General features: G+C 54.7%; 1 protein-coding gene across 6 annotated transcripts in view; it reads right to left on the bottom strand.

Annotated features, from left to right (window-relative positions):
* Window positions 1-22,506, bottom strand: part of ACSL6 (acyl-CoA synthetase long chain family member 6) — a 68,622-nt gene that overhangs the window by 26,408 nt on the left and 19,708 nt on the right. For 5 of the 6 annotated variants that reach the window (XM_075441493.1, XM_075441488.1, XM_075441489.1 and 2 more), the window contains exons 2-7: window positions 9,699-9,919; window positions 8,401-8,515; window positions 1,675-1,739; window positions 1,187-1,288; window positions 943-1,042; window positions 175-353 (exon numbers count right to left, since the gene is read on the bottom strand). In XM_075441493.1, coding sequence (XP_075297608.1) covers window positions 175-353; window positions 943-1,042; window positions 1,187-1,288; window positions 1,675-1,739; window positions 8,401-8,515; window positions 9,699-9,893 — 756 coding nt within the window. In that variant the 5' untranslated portion in view covers window positions 9,894-9,919. Of the gene's footprint in view, window positions 1-174; window positions 354-942; window positions 1,043-1,186; window positions 1,289-1,674; window positions 1,740-8,400; window positions 8,516-9,698; window positions 9,920-10,516; window positions 10,615-22,506 lie in introns of those variants that run through there. The other variant, XM_075441494.1, reaches the window with a different exon arrangement.

Here is a 22,506-nt window from a genome sequence, read left to right as displayed (position 1 = left end):
AAGGAATAACCCTGAGAGGCACCTGCACTGAGCGTTGGTATCAACAGCCGCATGCTGCTCTTTCGTGCTCTCCAGGCACTGAACCTGCCACGCGGTCCACGAGTCCCTCGATGTTTGACCGTCTGTTGACAGACACTACACAATGCAGCAACAGGAGAGGGAGAGCAAGCTCACCTCCACCTCCTGCATGGTCTGGATGCGAACCCCGCAGCGTCTCCCTCTCTCCGCCAGCTCCTTCTCGAACGGGTCCATCAGGATGACGGAGCGCAGGCCTGGCGTTTCGCTCCTCTCCACGTGGTCGAGGAGTGTTCTGGCTTTTTCGGGTTTGTCACAAATGACTGTGGAAATGTCAGCTGGAAGAAAAGTAGCCAAATGAGTTGGTGACGGCGAATCTTTTTTAATGCAAGACTGGCTACTGGCTCATGGCTAACGTTGTATGAGTGCTGATACTCACCGAAGGCTAACATCAGAAACAAAGACATATATAACCTGATATTCACTGAAGGCAAACTTCAGAAACATAGACGTGTATAACACACATTCCTCTTAGAAAATTACTGCAATTTTAGCTAACTTAAATCAACACTGAAGCTGTAGCTGACATCTATGATTATTCTGGGATTCAGTTCAAAATACGAAAATTGCTCACCGTGTGGGCTAAAATATCTAGGAGGTAAAATACGAAGCAGCACAGGAGTGGGTGGCCCTGGAGTAATCCCCGCAGCCAGAGCGGCCACATCCACGGCTGGGCACGGCCAGGCACGGGGGAAACGCAGCCAAGGCAGCCCCGACCCAGCACGGGGACACGCAGCTCCCCAGAAACCTCCCTAAGTGACTTCAAGACGCTCCGTGAGAAAAATCACCTGTCTTTTGGCAAGCAGAATGGACCATTCTGAGCAACAGAAGGGATTTCTGAGAAGATTACATCAGTTTTGGTTTTACCAGTGTTGACGATGTAACGGATGGCTCCAGGACCCAAGGTGTCGTAGAGGGGAACCACCACCATGGAGTAGGTGTAGCAAGCCAGCTCGGAAATGATCCACTGCAGGAGGACATCAAAGCATCAAGGTGAGAAGCGGGCCATGGGAGCAGACTTAACACACTTGAGAACAAGCTTCAAGTACAAAGCCAGCTCGTAAGTCAGGAACATTATTAATACAGAGTCAAGCTGAACTCCAAATCTCACCTCTGGACGGTTTTGAGCAAAGACCCCGATGAACTGCTCCGCGGATGGCTTGCAGCCCTGCTGAAGAAGGCCTGAGCCCAGAGCTTCCGCTCTTTCAGCCACCTGGAGTTTAGAGAGAAAAATAATGCATAAAAGAGAGGAATATAAGCAATACCGAAGTAAGCAAAGACTTAGCTTATACAAGGAGGCTCTCAAATTATCCTATTTGTTATCTAAAAGCCCAAATTTTTACGTTATCACGAGCTGGTTGGCAATGCCCCCCGGCTTTGGAGCGTGTCAGTGCCGCGTCGGGAGTGGGCAAATGGCGTCGAGCCGGTCCCCAAGAGCCGACACACGCCTGTATAACGCCGGGACGGGCCCGGCTGGGCGAACCGAGAGCCCTCGCACGGCGCGTCAGCAACCTCCCGGTCACGCATGGGCCTCGACACCCCTCCTTCTGCCCCAACACCCCTCCTTCCACAGGCAAAGGGGCATCTCCCCCAGCTCACCTCCTTGTAGGACAGCCACTGGTAGGGCTGCTTGGGCTTCCTGAACCCCAGGCAGGGGCCGTTTTCTGGAAGACAGAAGGAGAATCACAGAATCACAGAATGGAAGGGCCCTCTGGGGATCATCCAGTCCAACCCCCTGCCCAAGCAGGGTCACCCAGAGCAGGCTGCACAGCACCGCGGCCAGGCAGGTCTTGAACATCTCCAGAGATGGAGACTCCACAACCTCCCTGGGCAGCCTGGGCCAGGGCTCCGTCACCCTCAGAGGGAAGAAGTTCTTCCTCATCTTCAGCTGGAGCTTCCTCTGCTTCAGTTTGTGCCCATTGCCCCTTGTCCTGTCACTGGGCACCACTGGAAAGAGTCTGGCCCCGTCCTCCTGACACCGACCCTGCAGATATTTAGAGGCATTTCTAAGGTCCCCTCTCAGCCTTCTCTTCTCCAGAAGAGCTCCCTCAGCCTCTCCTCGTAGGAGAGATGCTCCAGTCCCTTCATCATACTTGTAGCCCTGCGCTGGACTCTCTCCAGTAGCTCCTCATCTTCCTTGAACTGGGGAGCCCAACACTGGATACAGTACTGCACTGCAGATGGGGCCTCTCCAGGGCAGAGTAGAGGGGGAGGAGAACCTCCCTCGACCTGCTGGCCACACTCCTCTTAATGCACGCCAGGAGACCATTGGCCTTCTTCGCAACCAGGGCACACTGCTGGCTCATGGTCAACCTGTCATCCACCAGGAGAGATGGCGGATTCACTTCTTCACCCACACCTCTTCATCCTCCTACAATATTTTGGCCTCATACAACCTCTTGACCTCTCATACCTCTTCACCCTCACCCTCTGGGCCTCTACAGTCCTTGGTCCTCCTACGAGTTTGGGGACTCTACACTCCTCAGGCCTTTATATTCTCAGTGGTCCTCCCACACCCTTTCAGCCTCCATACCTCTTTGGCAGCTCCACATCAACAGCATCCAACACGTTTTCTCAGCCTCTACACCTCGTCAGCCTCACACACCATTTTAGACTCCCACACCTCATTGCCCTCCCACAACTTTGTCTGCCACTACAACTCAAGGTTTCACACCTTGTTGGCCTCCTACACCTTTCTCTGCCTCTACACCTTATCAGACTTCAAACACCTTTTTGGCTTCTACACCTTTTCAGCTGTCCACACGCTTCCAGCTGCCCATGCTTTTCTCAGCCTCCACACCTTCTTTGAGCCTCTCACACCTTTTAAGCCTCCCACACCTCTGTGGAATCCCACATCTTTTTTGGCCTCTACACCTCATTTTAGCCTACCACACCTTTTTCAGCCTCGATAACTCATTTCAGCCTCTACACCTTTTTGGCCTTCCACAACTTTTTCAACCTCTACACCTCATTTGAGCCTCCCACGTGTTTTAAGCCTCCCACACCCTTTTGCCCTCCAACACCTTTTCAGCCTCCAATAACCTTTCAGCCTCTACACCTAATTTCAGCCTCCCACACCTCATTTCAGCCTCAACAACTGCTTGGCCTCCCACACCATTTCAGCCTCTAAACCTTGTTTCAGCCTCCCACACCTTTTGAGCCTCTCACGTATTTTTTCAGCCTCTACAAATCAGTTGAACCTCCCACACTCTGTCGGCCTCCCACACCCTTTCAGCCTCTAAACCTCATTTCATCCTCAAAAAATGTTTGAGCCCCCCACATTTTTCAGCCTCTACACCTCCTTTGAGCCTCCCACACACTTTCAGCCTCCCACACCTCTATGGCCTCCCACATCTTTTTCAGCCTCTACACCTCATTTTGGCCTCCCACACCCTTTTACGGCCTCCCTAACCTCATTTTGGCCTCCCACAACTTTTTAGACATCTGAATATAATTTCAGCCTCCCACACCTTTTCGGACTGCCGCACCTTTTTGAGCCTCCAAAACTGATGTCAGCCTCTACAACTTCTTGGCCTCCCACAAATTTTTCAGCCTTCAACACCTTTATCGGCCTCCCACACCTTCTGAACCTCTCACGTCTTTTTCAGCCTCTACAACTCTTTAGAGCCTCAAACGTCTTTTGAGCCTCCCACACCTTTTTCAGCCTCTACACATTTTCGGCCTTCAACACCTTTTTCAGCCTCCCACATCTTTTTCAGCCTCTACAACTCTTTATAGCCTCAAAAGGTGTTTGAGGCTTACACCATATTAAGCCTCCACAACGTTTTCGCCTTCAACACCTTTATCGGCTTCCGACACCTTTGGAGCCTCTCACATCTTGTTCAGCCTCTACACCCTTTCGGCCTCCCACAACTTTTTCGGCCTCCAAAATGCACTTCAGCCTCTACACCCTTTCGGCCTCCCACAGGCTTTTGGCCTCCCAAACTCATTTCAGCCTCTACACCTCCCCGGCCTCCCACACCCTATCAGCCTCTAAAATTCACTTCAGACTCTACACATTCTTAGCCTCCTAAACCTTCTCGGCCTCCCATACCTTTTTCAGACACAAAAACTCACTTCAGCCTCTATAACGGTTTGGCCTCCCACATATTTGTCAACCTCTACACCTTTTCCGCCTCCCACACCTTCCCAGCCTCCCACACCTTTCTCGGCCTCCAAAACGCACTTCAGCCTCAACACCTTCCCGGCCTCCAACACCTTCCCCGGCCTCCCACACCCTTTTTGGCCTCCAATATTCACTTCAGCCTCTACACCTTCCTGGCCTCCCACATCCTTTCAGCCTCCCACACCTTTTTCGGCCTCCAAAATGCACTTCAGCCTCTACACCTTCCTGGCCTCCCACACCTTCCCGGCCTCCCACACCTTTTTCGGCCTCCAATATTCACTTCAGCCTCTACACCTTTCCAGCCTCCCACACCCTTTCGGCCTCCCACACCTTTTTTCGGCCTCCAATATTCACTTCAGCCTCTACACCTTCCCGGCCTCCCACACCTTCCCGGCCTCCCACACCTTTTTCGGCCTCTAATATTCACTTCAGCCTCTACACCTTCCCGGCCTCCCACACCCTTTCGGCCTCCCACACCTTTTTTCGGCTTCCAATATTCACTTCAGCCTCTACGCCTTCCCGGCCTCCCACACCTTTTCGGCCTCCCACACCTTCTCGGCCTCCAATATTCACTTCAGCCTCTACACCTTCCTGGCCTCCCACACCCTTTCGGCCTCCCACACCTTTTCGGCCTCCAAAATGCACTTCAGCCTCTACACCTTCCCGGCCTCCCACACTTTCCCGGCCTCCCACACCTTTTTCGGCCTCCAATATTCACTTCAGCCTCTACACCTTCCCGGCCTCCCACACCCTTTCAGCCTCCCACACCTTTTTCGGCCTCCAATATTCACTTCAGCCTCTACACCTTCCTGGCCTCCCACACCCTTTCGGCCTCCCACACCTTTTTCGGCCTCCAATATTCACTTCAGCCTCTACACCTTCCCGGCCTCCCACACCCTTTTGGCCTCCCACACCTTTTTTCGGCCTCCAATATTCACTTCAGCCTCTACACCTTCCCGGCCCCCCACACCTTTTCGGCCTCCCACACCTTTTTCGGCCTCCAATATTCACTTCAGCCTCTACACCTTCCCGGCCTCCCACACCTTTTTCGGCCTCCAATATTCACTTCAGCCTCTACACCTTCCCGGCCTCCCACACTTTCCCGGCCTCCCACACCTTTTTTGGCCTCCAATATTCACTTCAGCCTCTACACCTTCCCGGCCTCCCACACCCTTTCGGCCTCCCACACCTTTTTCGGCCTCCAATATTCACTTCAGCCTCTACACCTTCCCGGCCTCCCACACCCTTTCGGCCTCCCACACCTTTTTCGGCCTCCAATATTCACTTCAGCCTCTACACCTTCCCAGCCTCCCACACCTTCCCGGCCTCCCACACCTTCCTGGCCTCCCACACCTTTTTCGGCCTCCAATATTCACTTCAGCCTCTACACCTTCCTGGCCTCCCACACTTTCCCGGCCTCCCACACATTTTTTGGCCTCCAATATTCACTTCAGCCTCTACACCTTCCCGGCCTCCCACACCCTTTCGGCCTCCCACACCTTTTTCGGCCTCCAATATTCACTTCAGCCTCTACACCTTCCCGGCCTCCCACACCCTTTCGGCCTCCCACACCTTTTTCGGCCTCCAATATTCACTTCAGCCTCTACACCTTCCCGGCCTCCCACACCCTTTTGGCCTCCCACACCTTTTTGGCCTCCAAAATGCACTTCAGCCTCTACACCTTCCCAGCCTCCCACACCTTCCTGGCCTCCCACACCTTTTTCGGCCTCCAAAACTCACTTAAGCCTCTACACCTTCCTGGCCTCCCACACCCTTTCGGCCTCCCACACCTTTTTCAGCCTCCAAAATGCACTTCAGCCTCTACACCTTCCTGGCCTCCCACACCCTTTCGGCCTCCCACACCTTTTTCGGCCTCCAATATTCACTTCAGCCTCTACACCTTCCTGGCCTCCCACACCCTTTCGGCCTCCCACACCTTTTTGGCCTCCAATATTCACTTCAGCCTCTACACCTTCCCGGCCTCCCACACCCTTTTGGCCTCCCACACCTTTTTCGGCCTCCAATATTCACTTCAGCCTCTACACCTTCCCGGCCTCCCACACCTTTTTCGGCCTCCAATATTCACTTCAGCCTCTACACCTTCCTGGCCTCCCACACCCTTTTGGCCTCCCACACCTTTTTGGCCTCCAATATTCACTTCAGCCTCTACACCTTCCCGGCCTCCCACACCCTTTCGGCCTCCCACACCTTTTTCGGCCTCCAATATTCACTTCAGCCTCTACACCTTCCCGGCCTCCCACACCTTTTTCGGCCTCCAATATTCACTTCAGCCTCTACACCTTCCTGGCCTCCCACACCCTTTCGGCCTCCCACACCTTTTTCGGCCTCCAATATTCACTTCAGCCTCTACACCTTCCCGGCCTCCCACACCCTTTCGGCCTCCCACACCTTTTTTCGGCCTCCAATATTCACTTCAGCCTCTACACCTTCCCGGCCTCCCACACCTTTTCGGCCTCCCACACCTTTTTCGGCCTCCAATATTCACTTCAGCCTCTACACCTTCCCGGCCTCCCACACCTTCCTGGCCTCCCACACCTTTTTCGGCCTCCAATATTCACTTCAGCCTCTACACCTTCCCGGCCTCCCACACTTTCCCGGCCTCCCACACCTTTTTTGGCCTCCAATATTCACTTCAGCCTCTACACCTTCCCGGCCTCCCACACCCTTTCGGCCTCCCACACCTTTTTCGGCCTCCAATATTCACTTCAGCCTCTACACCTTCCCGGCCTCCCACACCCTTTCGGCCTCCCACACCTTTTTCGGCCTCCAATATTCACTTCAGCCTCTACACCTTCCCGGCCTCCCACACCCTTTCGGCCTCCCACACCTTTTTCGGCCTCCAATATTCACTTCAGCCTCTACACCTTCCCGGCCTCCCACACCTTCCTGGCCTCCCACACCTTTTTCGGCCTCCAATATTCACTTCAGCCTCTACACCTTCCCGGCCTCCCACACCCTTTCAGCCTCCCACACCTTCTTCGGCCTCCAAATCTCCATTCAGCCTCTGCAGGTTCTCGGCCTCCCACAACTCACTTCAGCCTCCACACCTTTCTCGTCCTGTAAAACTTACTTCGGCCTCACACACCTTCTTGGCCTCCCACACATTTTTTGGCCTCTATTCCTCATTTGAGCCTCCCACACCTCTTTCAGCCTCTAAAACTCACTTGAGCCTCGCACACCTCATTTGAGCCTCTAAAACTGATTTCAGCCTCAAGTTCTTGGCCTCCTACATCTTTTTTTGCCCCTACACATCATTTGAGCCTCCCACACCCTGTCAGCCTCCCACCTTTTCAAGCCTCTGCATCTCATTTGAGCCTCAAATACCTTTTGAGTCTCCCATACCTCATTTGAGCCTCCCCTACCCTTTCGGCCTCTACACCTCATTTCATCCTCAAACACCGTTGGAACCTCCCACCTCTTTCCGCCTCCCCACACCCCTTTTCCACCCTATACCTCCTTGGCCTTCCATGCCCTTTCATCCTCCCACACCTTTTTGAGCCTCCCCACATCGCTGGCCTCCCACACCTCATCAGCCTTCCACACATTTCTCTGCCTCTACACCTTGATGGCCTCGCACACGTTGGCACTCTGTACACTTATGGGCTTCCCACACCTTTGGACCTCAATCCTCAGGTGTTTCAGTCTTTCACCTAAACACTCGTGGGTCTGCCCAGTGATTTTTGACCTCCAAACTCTTTGGGCCTCCCACACGTAGCAGTTGTCTGTAGTTTTTGGGCCCCATGTCATTCTCTACACTTCCTGAGCCTCCGCACTTTTTTGGCCTCCTGTACTGTTTCAGCCTCCCTTCAGCAATTTTATCTCCTTCTGCTTCCCAGACTCTTCACGCTTCTACGCTCTTTGTGCCTCCTGCATTTTTTCTGCCTCACCACTGTTTGTGCCTCCCCCCATGCTTTCAGCCTCTCACTCTCTTCACTTCTGCAGTTTTGTGGCTTCCCACCTTCCGGTGGCCTCCCACTCCTTTTTGGACCTCCCGCGCTTCTTCAGACTTTGGGTCCAAACAGACCTCGACACCATTTGGGCCTCCCACACTTCCATGGGCTCCCGCACTCTTCCAGCCTCTACGCTCTGAGCTTCCCCAGCCGCTGAGCCTCCACATTGTCTGGTCCTCCACCTGTCCCCATCCCTGCTCGCAGGTGTCCCCATTGCCGCGCTCTCACCGGAGATGCTGAATCCCCTCCTGAAGACCTCGTACATGGTCCTGGCGTCATCGTAGTAGTGTGTCAGCAGCTGCGGGCTGTCCCCGATCACCGACCGGCGCGCCCCGTCCAGGCCCTGTGCAACACGACGTCACACGACGTCACTTGATGTCACACGACGTCAGCGCTGCCCGAATGGTGGGAGCCGGGGAGATCCTGAACCATAAAGCAGCACGCTCCCCAAAGCCGGAGGAGCCTCCGCAGCTGCCGCCGTGCTCCTGCCCCAGCCCCCAAAGGGATGGGAGAGGTGGGATGTCCACCTCTGCACCCAGAAAGGTGGAGAACCCCCGGCCCAGGGAGGAGCACTCGACCCCGCTGGCTGCCACGGGAGATGGTTGATGTTTCCCGAGGAGATCTGAGGAGGAATTGTGAATCTGCAAGTAACGGAGTGGGGACGCGCTGGGGGGAGCGACTGCTCCAGGCTCCGCAGGTCCCCGGACTGGCACCACCGGCACCTTCTCATGGACATCCAGCCCAGCAGCGAGGCCAGCCTCCAGCCCCCGGCACGCGGGTTCCGTGGGGGTGTTCGGGAGTGGGCAAGGGGAGGCAGGCAGGGCGAGAGCGACCGAAGCAGGACCGCGCGGCGAGCCAGAAGACAGTCTCACTGAAGCCCTAAGCACAGGGGAAACTGTCTCGGGAGATGTGAATTCCTCCCACCCTTTTAAAATTTGTTGGCATTACAGACAATGAGGTTGTGGAGGGGACATCACGGAAGGCTTTAAAAATTCTCATCGCGCTTTCAGACGTTAAGTGGAACCAATTTTCAGAAATATTTCTGCTCTTTAAAAGAGAGCAGCTTCATTAAACTTTAAAACCTTTTGCAAGCATGAAAATTAATAACTCCTCAGCCCCTAAGCATGGATTCGGGTCTATTTTTTCTTATTATTACAAAGTTTGCAGCAGCAAACTCCGTAACGGGGACGCGCCAGCAGTGCCAGCTGAGTTCATCCTACCAGCGGTTGCCTTGCAGTGGTTTCTCCCGCGCAACGGCAGCTCCTGTAAGTTTTGGTCATGGATGGTTAAGCAAAACTAAGGCAAAAATTTTACTGAAAATCTGAGAGAAGAAATTAGTGAGCTGTATTCTAGTTTTCCAGTTTACAGAAAAAGGTGAGTTAAGGAGTGAAGCGATCCCTGGCACGTGCGTCACCCGGCCGATTTCAGGGTGAGGTTGGGGACCCCTCGAAACAAACCGAAGCACCTCCTGGCATCCCCCGCGGCCATTTCCCGGCACGCAGACCTCGGCTGGAACCCGGCCTCACCTCCACCTCCTCCGACTGCATCCGCAGGTCGCAGGGCGGCTTCACGGCGCGCGGCCGGCTGGCGAACCAGTAAGCGACGACGGCCGCGAAGGCACCGATGCCCACCAGCGCCGTGGCCGGCAGGTTGCGGAAAAATTGGCTGAGGTCGTCGAACTCGGGGAGCCGCAGGCTCCGCAGGATTTCCTGAGCCTGCATCTTCTCCGCCAGCGAAACGGCAAACTCTGCGAGAGGCAGAAGGACGCGGTCAGGCCGCGCTGTGGGACGGGCACGGGCAGCGCGGGGCTCGCGATGGGGAGAACGCGCCTTCCCGCGTCAGCCATTGCGAACACCCTGCTCTGCTGACCCGCGGGGCTGCCGACCAGCAACCGCCCCACCGCGAGAAGAACAGCGGCTACGGAAAAGGTGCAAGGAAGGAGGAAACGTCCCTGCAAGGGCGAGCGGGAGCAGACAGCTCGCTCCTGACGGACGACTGAGTAGATGGCAGAGGCTGTGACAAGCCGTGGGATCCAGCTACAACTGCACCCTCAGGGCTGCCAGGAGCTTGCTCTGCCTTCCCCGAGCAGGACAGGGGATAGGCGGTGGCTGCAGCATGGTGGGGACAGCCAGCGTGGTGGGGACGAGCAGGACAGGGGCTAGGTGGTGGCTGCAGCGTGGTGGGGACAGCCAGCGTGGTGGGGACAGCCAGCGTGGTGGGGACGAGCAGGACAGGGGCTAGGCGGTGGCTGCAGCGTGGTGGGGACAACCAGCGTGACGGGGACAGCCAGCGTGGTGGGGACAGCCAGCCCCATGCCAGCTCCAGCCCCAAGCCCTCAGCTCACGTGGAGCGGCACACGAAACGCTGCGCAGACACGCTCCGAAACGCCGCTTTCTGCCTTTACGCCAGCTGCACGTTCTCAACTTCGAGTTCCTTATGATTTACATCAGGGTAAACTGCAAGCGACTCAAGCCAAGGAAAGTTTCATTTCATCGCTCAGATGTTTCCTGGAAGAAACGAGGGCCTGTGGGGTGGGGATAAGGGAGAGCCGGGGTATCAGGCTGGGAGCACCCCAGCGCAGGGTCCCCACCCCGCGACGGGGCAGGCGGGTGGCTCCCGGGTGGGAGCAGTGCCAGCGCGTTCCCCAACGGACGGGCAGTCCCAGCACGAGAAGGGCTGGAGCCTCGGCTCCTCGGACACACTGGGGCTGCTGGGGACCTCCCTGCCCCCACGCTCCTCCGACAGCACTGAGACTAAAAGCAAAGAGAGAACCTTTTCTCCTTTCCTGTAAAGAGAGCTGTGCACGGAGGGGACAGGCAAGGGGACAAGTTTTATGACGTGGGGTGGTAACGCTCTGCTGTCCCCAGCTCGTTCCCTTGATACCTGCCAGCACCGCTGTGCTGCGAGCGCAGGGAGGACAGCTCTGTGCTGTACGCACGGTCTCACGGAGCGAGAGCTACTCGCTGGGGAGGCCGAGGGCACGCAGCTGGTCGGGCGTCTCTCCAAGCGCAGCCGCTGCCGGTTGCCGTTTCTCTTTTGCATATACAGAAATGGCCACCGGAGAGAGGAGCCGGGCACCCGGCTCGCTGCTCCTGGGCTGCGAGACGAGGCTGTCCTCAGGGGACTTGTGTCTGGGTGTTGAGTACACAAGAGGCATTTTAAATAACTCGCATTCACGGTAACGGCCCCGTATCAACGCCCTGCCGGGGAGACTCCAGTAGCGGCCAGCCCTGCGAGGGACAAGCCAAGCAGACACTGCAGAGGAGGGGATCCAGACAGTTAAGGTTTCCTGTTAAGCCCCACAGCTCTATTTATGACTTTACCAGCAGCCAAATCTTAAAGAAAAAGCTTTTCTGCCACAGAAGCCCGGGCAGCCCCTTTCCCCTCGCCCTCTGGCCGCGCTCCAGCTTGCAGAGCTACGGAGTGATTAACGGGGGAACTTCGCTCCCATGGCGCGGCCAGGGCTTCCCGCACAATGGCACCACTGACGTTACCACAAACCAGCTTTCTTCTTCCTGGGAACAGCATCTGGGTTACACTGGAGGTCAGGGCTACCCTCTCGCAGCTTTTTCCCGTATTTGTGCCGGGTGAGCTGTGGAAGCCGGCGCAGGCCAGCCCGCAAGCCGCGGGGCACCCCTCGCACAAGGCTCTGGAGGAGGTTTTTAAGTGTGCATGAGCAAAAAACCACAGCAAACAATTAACCTCACTCGTTGTCAGACTGCAGCGTGGTGGGGGGGAGCAGGGAGCAGTGGCAGTGATGCAGAGCCCATGTTCAGGCCATCTCAGTCGTCCCTTGGGCTGGATGCTGCACCCCAGTGCCAGCCCAGCATCCCGCAGGGCTGCTCTCCCAAGGGCTCCTGGCCATGCGAACCCTCAGGGACCACAAGCAGCCCCTCCAAGAATGGCTGCGATGATCACAGCAAATAAAACAGCATCCAGATGATGTTACCGGGCGATACCCACCCATGGGGTGATTTTCTCCTGAGCTCTGAGCATCTCTCCAGAGACCTGCTCATCCGATAAAGTATTGACTGCCTGGCCGCCACGATGTTAGGGTGAACTGAGACGGAGCACTGAGTTCTCCCCTCAATATTTCCCCACATCAGGCTATGAAAAGCAGCTTGCCAAACACACTGCTACTAGCAAACTGCAAAAAGTGGGAGAGCTCAGCGAGGGAGCTACTCGTTTACTGATGAATTTGCTATTTGTGCAAAGGCATTTCGGCCAGTCCCACTTCAAACTGTTTGCTCCCAGAAACACAGCCTGTCCCCTCTGAAGGCAGAATCAGAATCACAGAATGGTGGGGGTTGGAAGGGACCTCTGGGGGTCATCTAGTCCAACCCTCCTGCCGAAGCAGGGTCACCTACAGCAGGCTGCACAGGACCTTGTCCAGGTGGGTCTTGAATATCTCCAGAGAAGGAGACTCCACAGCCTCCCTGGGCAGCCTGCTCCAGGGCTCCGTCACCCTCAGAGGGAAGAAGTTCTTCCTCATCTTCAGCTGGAACTTCCTGTGCCTCAGTTTGTGCCCATTGCCCCCCAGTTTGCCCCAGTCACTGGTTACACTGAAATCTGGAGAACAACTCCCTCGACACCAGCCTGGGAGCAGTGTTCTGTATCCACCTGCGGAAAGCTGGGACGGTGCTCGCGGGAGCGGCGTGGGGGGATGCTTGGGCACAGCCGCGTGCTCGTGCCCTGCTCGGCTGCGGGCATCGCTGGGGAGCACCGGGGCCCGGCCGTTCCGCGCGTCTGTCCGGGCGCAGACACCCTGGACCACAGGCACAGGGCACCCGTGGATGCCTGGAGTTGGCAGCACCGGCAAAAGGATCTGAAGAGTCCGGGTTGCAATGGAAAGAACATGAGTTGGAAGCCAGCCTCGACACAATATGGGAATAAAAGTACTTCTGCTGTAATGCGGATAAAGAAGAAAGCGCGATTACACCTTTACTGACTGCGTCCCTCTGACGTGTGTCAGGTGTCATTTATATCAGTACCTGGCTTTTGGAAAATTTCTTCTAGAGACATCAAAATCATGCTTTTAATCTGCCAAAAAAATTATGAATCTTTAACACAGAGTTAAGGATCATAGATTATGACTGGGAGGTGTTTGGCTTGAGCAAAGTGACGGGCTCGGTGCTCCCTGGGTTTGCAGGGAGCAGATTGCCCTCACTGGGTGGTGGCAGGGCCGCCGGGGACCGTCCGGTGCCGCGAGCAGGGTGCTGTTGGCAGCGCCCGCCTCTGCAGCGAGGCAAAACGCGCTGCAGCAGCCAGCGTTACGCCAGACCTACGGGGAAACTACTTCACTTGCACCCATTCCATCCGCTCCTGGGGAAAAATCGGAACGTCTGTCTCAGTCGAACGCTTGTGGCACATCTATTGTTTCTGACCACTTGTGCCACATTCTGCTGCCTTCTGCTAAATTCCTGCTTGGGACGTTATTTCCCACCAACCTGCAGTGTTTGTCGTGCAGCAGATCATATCCCTGCAGCGGGTGCCTGAATCCTTCACTCGTAACCACTTCAGCTGGGTTAAGTAAATAAGTATGCCTGGAAGACAGAAATCCACTCTTCCCTGCCCAAGGGAAGCTGCTGGCCCATTTCCATGGTGAACTTAAAATCCTCGCAGACTTCGCGGTTGCAGGAATGTCTTAGATCCTTTGTGATAAAATTAAAAATACGCAAGTACTTCTCGTTAGTGACTCCTTTTAAGTACACTGCAGGGCATCTCAGAGGATGCCACAGTGATGGAGATGCCAGTAATGGCAATTAATATTAGAAAATACACTTGGTAGCAGAAATCCATTTAGTTTTCTGCCCAAATGCAGTGACAAGCGTGCTAGGATCCCTGGGAGAGCTAAGTAGAAGTGCTAGTGGTAAGGGGAAGGTTCACAAACTCATCTGCTTATGTTTTCCCACTTTCACTTAATAATCTAAGTTCAGCGAAGACTGAACATATACATTAAGAACAAGATCTTGTTCTCAAGTGTGAACTTACCCAGTCAAGGGAAGTTCCAAGCACCTTTGAATCCTCTTATTCAACCTGAGACCTGTCACGTCAGTCACCAACCCCTGTTTCTGATCACATTTGATTTTTGCACTACAAAGCTCATCGAGCTTGCCTTTTGCAACAGTTAATCTTTTGCAACAGTTAATCTTGATTTTTTGCATCCCAAAGTGATCTGTGATGAGCCCGTACTTGACCTGCCTGGGGAAGGTGGCCAGGAGAGGGGCCCAGGTGTGTTTGGGAGGAGCAGCAGGTCCAGAGGGGAGAAATGCCCCGGCACCCTCCTGCCCCAGGCCGGCTGCTTCTCCCTCGCCTGTGGAACAGGGCTCGGGCTGCCCGGATCACAGCCTGCCCCGACACGTCGAGCTGAGCAGGCGAGCGCCTCGCAGCCACGCGCTCCATGAATATATTTCTCATGTGATCAGGAAAATAAACAATAATAATAAAAAGTCACCATGGTTGGGCAGGGTTTCCCATCAGCAAGGCAGCATCACAGCCCAGAGCGCACGGCGAGCAGCCGCTGCCGTCACCTTGGCCTCGGGAGCAGCGGCAGGACACCCTCCACACCCCTTCTCCGGTGGTTTTGCCCCATTTCTGTTACTGGTGGCAAATCCACTGCCCTGCCGTGGCGCGTGCACCCCACGAGCGAGCAGCCCTGGGCGCAAGCAAGCGGAGCCGTGCACGCAGCACGTGGAAACACCGACATTTCCCTTTATTCCAAATGGGACTTCACAATCCCACTGGGTTTATAAAGTGCTCCCGTGGCAGAGAAAAGAGAAGCAAACAGGCAAGGCGGGGACAGAAGAAAGCACTTTTGAGAAAGGAAGAGGTGCTGGTTAGTTGGTGGGAGGGAAGAGCCATGGGCGAGAGCCTGGGGGGCCCAAGGTGGACGTCACGCCTGGCCCTCCCACGGCCAGACTTTGGGGCGATCAGGGCTCCTGCAGCCGGTCTCTGGGCAGCCAGGAGCGGTGCTGGGCTTTGAATCACCCACCAGCCTTTGTCAACAGGCCAGCACCTCAGGGACAACGCGTAGTTACTGATTTTTTTAGTTACAAATGGCACTATTGTGCGATTCGGTTTTGATCTTTTCCTGCTGGAAGTGATTCTGTAACTCCAGTGCAGTCAATGGAGTTTCAGTGACATAAACCAGTGTGGGAGCAGCCTCAAACTACTGGTGTATGCATAATGCAATTAAAATTTTACCCATCCTGTGCAGCCGTGCAGTCACATCCTTCCTACCATTACATCAGCACTCGGGCGTCTGCTTGGAAGGAGAACTCCTTTCCAGACGCCTTTATCTTCCTGCCCACCACGCATTCACAGCCGGGTGGGGGAGAGGCGGGTGATTCATTTTATGTTGGAAAGTGGCAAAAACGTCTAATACTATCCCTATATTCAAGCACAAAAAAGACTATTTACATTTGACTTTACAGCACTAAACCAAAAGCAAATAAGCAGCTTCTCAGTACGTCTGAGAGAATTGACTGTTTGCAGTGCGGAATGAGGAACGGCAGCCAGCGGACGTGGGACTCGGAGCCTGCAGACCCACAGCTTCTCTCCGTGGGAGCTGCAGGGAGAGGAATATCCCCGTCAGCCAGCGCCCGCCACAGATCCGTGACCTTGGCTACGGCACCAGCTGCCCACTCATTTCGCTGAAGAAACAGAATTTGCAGGATCTAAAACATCTCAGTCCAGAGAGGGAGATTTAGAGGGATTTCACTCAATGAAACAGTGTGAGCTTTTTGAACTCTGAAAGCTGTGTTTTCTCACAGTCAGCTCCGCAGACCCCAGACTCGGACGTTTGTAATTGCTTTCCTGAAACGGGGTTGGTGACAGAAGATTTGCACAAGGAACTACCCAGCAAAATTTGGACCATTCTCCCTAACCTTCGCCTGCAGAAGGAAAACACGCTCGCAGTGCTCTGCACACAAGGTTCAGACGACCGAGACGAGGATTCAAATCATCTTGTGAACATGTCACTACGTGTGAGTCCCCATTTACGGAGGGTAAGGGAGCATCAGAATTCGCAGGGACACATAAAACTGGCAAGCGGTAGCTGGACTGCATCACCGAACCCATCTGCTAATTTAAGCAAAAGCTAACGCAACGATTAACACGCTTCTGAAAACGCGTGCGCAGAGGCTGCTGTAGCCGTGCAGGCAGGGGTCATCTGAGGATTTTGTGTGTTGCTTGCAGAGTACAATTCTACTTCCCCTCCCCCTTTTTCCATGGTTCTTGCAAGCACGCAGCGGGACAGCAATCCTGGAAGGAGCCGCTGCTATTAAATGCGGCTCTGGTACCACCGACTTTCTCCAGCTTGGCCAGGGCAGCAGCACTTGGGAGACCACAGACTGAATCCCTAATCACTGCTGTAATTAAAACCGGAGACGATGCCAAGCCAGCCCCTGCCGTGCACCTCCGCACATTTCGCGTGTACGGGCACAGGAGAGGAGGAGCTGGGTGAACCTTCGGCTCCCAGCCTTCGGCCCGTCGGGGCTGCGGTCGGGCCGAGCTGAGGAGGGAGGACACCGGGCGTTCTGCGGCAGGCTGGTCTCACGCGCGCCCAGACAGAGAGGTGAAAGGTTTTATGAGAACAAATGAGCTAATGAGGTCTCCAGCCACAAAAACCGAAGTCCAGCCTTCGTCGTGCTTCAGCCACGAATGCACTACCCAGTTTATTCTGAACCTGCAGACTTTTTCTGGTTTGTTTCAATTAAAGAGGAGAAAATGTGGGGAGCTTGGGGTGCTTGGCCACCTCTCTGTTTTCAGCCAGTTTGAGATTAGGTCAAATTTATTCTCTGTTTGAGTAGTTTCACACGGTAGTGTTTATGGAAATGGTAATGCCACACTTCCTAGCAGGCACAAAGCCAGCTGCACGGTGCTGACCAGAGAGAGGAAATGCTATTATACACTTCTTGATCATTATAGAAAGTTACTGAAAACCATATCGAAGAGTTGCACTGCCGTGAGATGGGAAGCCAGACAACCTGCAAGCCGTACAAACTGCTTGGGAAAGAGTGAAGAGGGGGGTAAACATAAAGGGGAAAATACGAGCACCAAAAGTACCTCAAACTATGAATCAACGTGCAGAAATCCAGTACAGAGCCCCGAGACGAAGCCCGGGGCAAGCGATACCTGGCTCACATCCTTTCGCAGGACTCCTGCCCGCTTCCCGGCCTCCACGTGTCATTGTGGTGAAGCGCGTCGGTGCGTGGCCTGCATCCCTCCGCGAGCGGCTCGGGCGCCGGCGGCCCTGACCCTGCTCACGCTTAGGTGGGCAGACAGGGACCCTCTGTGCTCTGCAGGGATTAATCGGCTGCGACTGCTGGGGATTCAGCAATTATTGGGATTATCGGCCAAGCCGAGGCTAATAGTCTTTAAAACTTTCTTAAACTTTACGTGCTTTTGCTCCGCTAAAGGGACAGGTTTCACCATAGCCCTTTTCCCCATTCAAGGGCTCTCACCTTCAGTCAGATCACACCGAAGCAAACTCACGGCTTCCACGTAATATATCGCTGCTTTGATTGTCAGGCAGTGTATTTTCATCAAAACTGTGTTTTCCATTAAGAAAAAAAATGCCCCCTACCCAGCAAAATCAACTCTGGCAGGTGCTTAATTTTACCCACTGTGAGTGAAATAATTGACTCTCAAGTGCAACAATATAATAAAACACAGTAACTGTGGTTTCTTCAATTACACATCCCATTGCAGGGTCAAATCATAATCTTATATTTAATCTAAGAATCAAAGCAAAAGCTCTAGTCCTCACTGACTACGGTTCCACTATAGCTCAGTGAGTCATAATTGGGAATTTGAAAAAAAAAAAAAAGGAAAAAAGTAAAAGGAACTAGGTTAGAGATAAAATTGCTTTTTTTTTGGATCATGGTGCCAGGACTCAGACAGCATAAGCAGGCGTGAGGGGCAGCAGATGCAGAATGTGGATTTGCTCGTGGACAGCTATTCGCAGGGACAGCGAGCAAGGGAGGAAAGGCATCCAGCACCCGCGAGGCTGCGGCATCTCTCCGGGGAGCAGGGGCTGGAGAAGCACCCAGTGAGCAAGAAACGTAATAAAATATAAAAATGATAAATCGCTTTTATTTTTACAAATGAAAAACATCCTTCTCCCGTTCCTTTGGGAATCAGGCCCATCCAGTCTGTTACGCTGGCTGCTTGCCAGCAGGACTATTACAGACCGGGGTTTCAGTGGGACGTAAGCCTCTTTCGCTCCAATTGCTTTCGTGCCAGCGGAGCTGGCCGGGGGCTCGGTGCCCCCCGAACTGGGTGTCTGGGGTGCAGGAGGCAGCCGTGGGGCTGCGGCGAGGCCATCGGGGACCGTCCCCGTGCCACTGCCCCCGGGCTGGCCCTCCCCGCTCAGCCAGGCAGCGTTATCCGCCGCGGAAAAAGGCTTTACGTCCGGGTCAAGCCTCTCTGATCTGCTGGAGGGGAATGAAGCAAATAAAGTTCACGGCTAGGAAGCCGGCAGTGCTTCCGCGTGACCTCTGGTTACCGCGCGGAGAGGACAGGGATGAATGGAAGGGACCCATTCAGCATGTGGCTGGGGCTGTGCTGTAAACTTGGCCCAGTGATGTAAGCTGGATTTTTTTTTTTTTTTTTTTTTAGGAGAAGCAGGCAGTTTCACTGTGGGTGCAGAAAAACTGGCAGCCTTTTCTCTGAAACAAAGGACTGGGTACCCTTTCACGTACATGTATATACACACATATAATTATATATCTGCAAAGATGGATTTATAGCCTTGTGTGTGTGTGCATATATATAAAATACATATCTATAAAAAAAAAAATAGAATTTTCCCCTGCTCTGGGTGACTGATGATTAGCCCTTGTGCCATTAGCGTCATTGCAGAGACATCTCACGCTCCTCAAAAAAGTCCTGCTCACCAAGTGTCTGGTGCATGAACAGCACAGGGGACTGAGCTGGTGGCAGAGCCCAGCGTGGGGTACAGGGACCCCGGTGACCCTCCAGCCTCGTCCAGCCTCCCTCCGCCAGCCTCCCGGGCGAAGGCAGGGTGCAGACAAAGGATGGGAATCTCCAAGCAACCCGGAGGAGCGGCACTGGCCTCCGCTCCCTCCTGCTCCAGGCCCTGCCGAGAAACGCATTTGCAAGACACAAGATCTTTGCAAGCATCCGCTAAAAAGGGAAAAATGCTAACAAGGAGCTCAATGTCCTGAAAGTCCAATTTTACAGAAAGAGCACAGTAATCGCACATAAACAGTGGTATTTAAAGTATCCAAAATATCTACAGCATACCAGTCCCATGCCAAGGGAAATTCATTCAATAAATAATTCAGTGGCTGTGCGGAGATCTTACTTTAAACACTTGCAACGTTTCAGAGAGCAAAATCCACCGCCCGGCTGGCTGGGGAGCCCTGTGCTTGCAGCCACGCCGCCGGCTCGTCCTCGTCCCTCTGCGTCGGGTCCACCCAGCCAGCCGCTGATGCCGAGCCCCCCTGGAAAGCTTCAGCCTCCAGTCCCACTCCTCCTCACCGCGCTCAGGTGCGGCTCACAGATGTGAACCAACCTAAAAATACCTTTCGCACGCCCGAGCAGATCGGCGTGGCAGCAGGCACCGTGACTCACGCGGACGGGGAAGCTGAGACTGGGATCCTGGTCCGAATCTGCCACTCGCCTGGATAATGAACCATTAGGAACCCATGCAAGTATTTTGTTTCCTACCAGAAGGTGAAAACTCGACAGCTCAGAGCTCTCTTGTCTACAGCACGGCGACAAAAAACCTCCTCTAACTGCTGAAATGTCCTTAAATCATTACCCAGTGCCAGCATGTGATGGACCAGAGGCACAAGGTTTCATCGACCAGGCTAAAAACCTCAGCCTGTGGTGGCAGAGGATGAAGTTCAGATGGCAAAACCCACCTGGGCCATTTCTGTGCCTGCTGTCACGCTCATCGTGTCTCTCGAGCCAGCGTGGCTGCTGCGTGCTTGCCCGGAGCGGGCTCAGGCGACTCCTCCAAGCCAAGCCGTAACCCAGCCAGACGAAAACGCAAACCCCCAAAGCTGTGTGGTTTCCTGGTTCTCTGGTCTTATGCTGGCAGCTCTATGGGGACCGCTCACGCAGCTGCGCCAAAACCAGCTCAGGGGCTGCAAAATTTCGTCTGGGGAAACCACAGCCTGACCCTTCCCTGCCCGCATCCCCCCTGCCTCCTCGCAGGCAGAGAGCACGGCTCCTGCGAGCAGCCCACGGAGGTGACTGGAGCAGGGGAGAATGTGCCCCTCCGCCTTATGGAAGAGAGTTTATGGGTGCCGGTGAACCTTACGCCTCTTTGCCGGGGCTCGTGGTTAAGCGCCGAGCCCTGCAGGCATCATTAAAGTGCGGTGTTGCACCACGGCGTGGCTCTTGCCAGGGCTTGGGTTCCGTTCTGGAAGCTGCTTCCAGCGCGTCTCCGAAGCTCCCCCACTTCCCAGTGGTACCCAGCACCATCTGTAAATCTCAGCTCTCGTGAAGGAGGAGTTTTCTTGGGTTTGGAGGGTTTTTTCATTGCGGGTTTTCTTTTGAGTGACTTTGATGGTTGATTGTCCCATATGCTATGTGGTTCTTGAACGCCTTGTGACAGGCGGCAAACAAACAGCTCAAATAATTGCATAAAAATAGTTATCTGGGGCAGAGTACAAAGAGAAGCACTGAATGGAGAGGGAAGAGGCAGCTGCACCCGTGACAGCCAGCTGTACAGAGCAGGGAAGACGAAGGTGCCCTGCAAAGAGCCTGATGGCTTGTTGCCAGGCAAATTTTTACATTTGCCTCCAGATCCTGACTGGATTTAAACAAACCTTAGTACTGCCTGTAGAGACCACGGTCCGGCTACGAGCCCCAGCGACCTGAAACATTTCACAGAATCACAGAATGGTAGGGGTTGGAAGGGACCTCTGTGGGTCATCTAGTGCTGCTGTGGGTCATCTAGTCCAACCCTCAAAGGTTTTGCAGCGGTGTCAGTGCAGAGGCGTGGGGACGACCAGCCAGCCATGGGGAGGGGGAAGGACGCAGCACCCCGCGGGCTGGGGAAGCTCAGCTCCAGACCTTGCTAATTCCCATTTCATTGTTCTGGTTTCTTTTTTTTTTTTCCCTTCCTTTCTTCTACAAAAAGTAAAATTTTCCGTGCTCAGCGGAGGCTGCACCTTGCAATAGGGCTGTGTGCCTCAGCCTGGACTGCACCCGCACTCCCAGCGCTGACCCGCAGGCCACCCGCCAGGGATCACTTTCTGCACCCCTGCAGACCACCCACCGCACCCGGGTGGGATGTCACCCCCCTCCGCGGGCTCATTTTCAGTCTCGCTGTCTGAACACACCAGAGCCAGGCCCTCTGTGGCCATCCAGTCTGCAAAGCCTCCAGCCCACGGCTGGGTTGATGGTTGGACTTGATGATCTTAGAGGTCTTTTCCAACCTACGATGCTGTGATCTACGATAGGAGATTGTGGGTGAAATTTTTCACTCTTGCCTGCCCTGGCTGCTGTGGGCTGGCTCTGCGCTGTCCCTGCAGCAGGTCACTGCTGGGCAAGGACAGGCAGGCTGGTCCCTGAGCTGCCAGTTCCCAGCCCGGCTCAGCTCTCCATGACCCCTCACACCCTGCCCTTGGCCGCGTCTGCATGGTCCGTAGGTGTGAGACCAGTTGCAGTGACACAGGGGGGCTGAAGGGACACCAGAAGGCAGGAGCTGGCCCTGGCTGTCCTCCTGCTGCGTGCAGACACTGTGCGAGGTGCCATTTCTGCTTGCTGTTTGCACAGCGGGACGGGGTGACCCAAACCCACACCGCTGCTGGATGGGGCCGTGGGGCTCCCCCCGCCTTATGCCCACCCTGGGGAGCACGGCTGGTGGCCGGAGCAGGCGGCTGAGCTGGCACAAAACTAACTGGTCCGCAAAAATAACAGAGGAAATTATTAGTTTCCAACCCAATCCCTGCCTGGGGTGTGCAGCAGTTTCTTGCTGCTGTTTCTTTTGGCGGCAGTACCAGCACAGGGCGGCTGAACACCACCGGGATACCGCTCCGAGCATCCTGCGCGGCCGTCGCGTTCCATCAGGGCAAGGCCTGGGAACGCATCACCCAAAGTGACTCAGAAACCTAAACAAGCTTGTAACGGCAGGCCTTCCATAACGCCCGAGAGACGACACGGTGGCACGCTCAGAGCTAGTCCTGCAGACGACAGGGAAGAAGAGGGACACTTTGTGCGCCACTTCCCAGCCACGCGTTCGCCTGTGTTGTTTTGCCAACAGATCAGACTGGACTGAAACTCTTACTCGGTCAAATTTCTTGATATTACAGAAGGCAACACGAAATTGAAATTGTCTGCAGCAGGGCTAAGTGG

Source organism: Opisthocomus hoazin, chromosome 22 (assembly GCF_030867145.1).
Source record: "Opisthocomus hoazin isolate bOpiHoa1 chromosome 22, bOpiHoa1.hap1, whole genome shotgun sequence".
NCBI lineage: Eukaryota > Metazoa > Chordata > Aves > Opisthocomiformes > Opisthocomidae > Opisthocomus > Opisthocomus hoazin.
The sequence above is the reverse complement of the archived record's forward strand: the minus strand, read 5'-3'. Positions and strand labels throughout refer to the sequence as shown.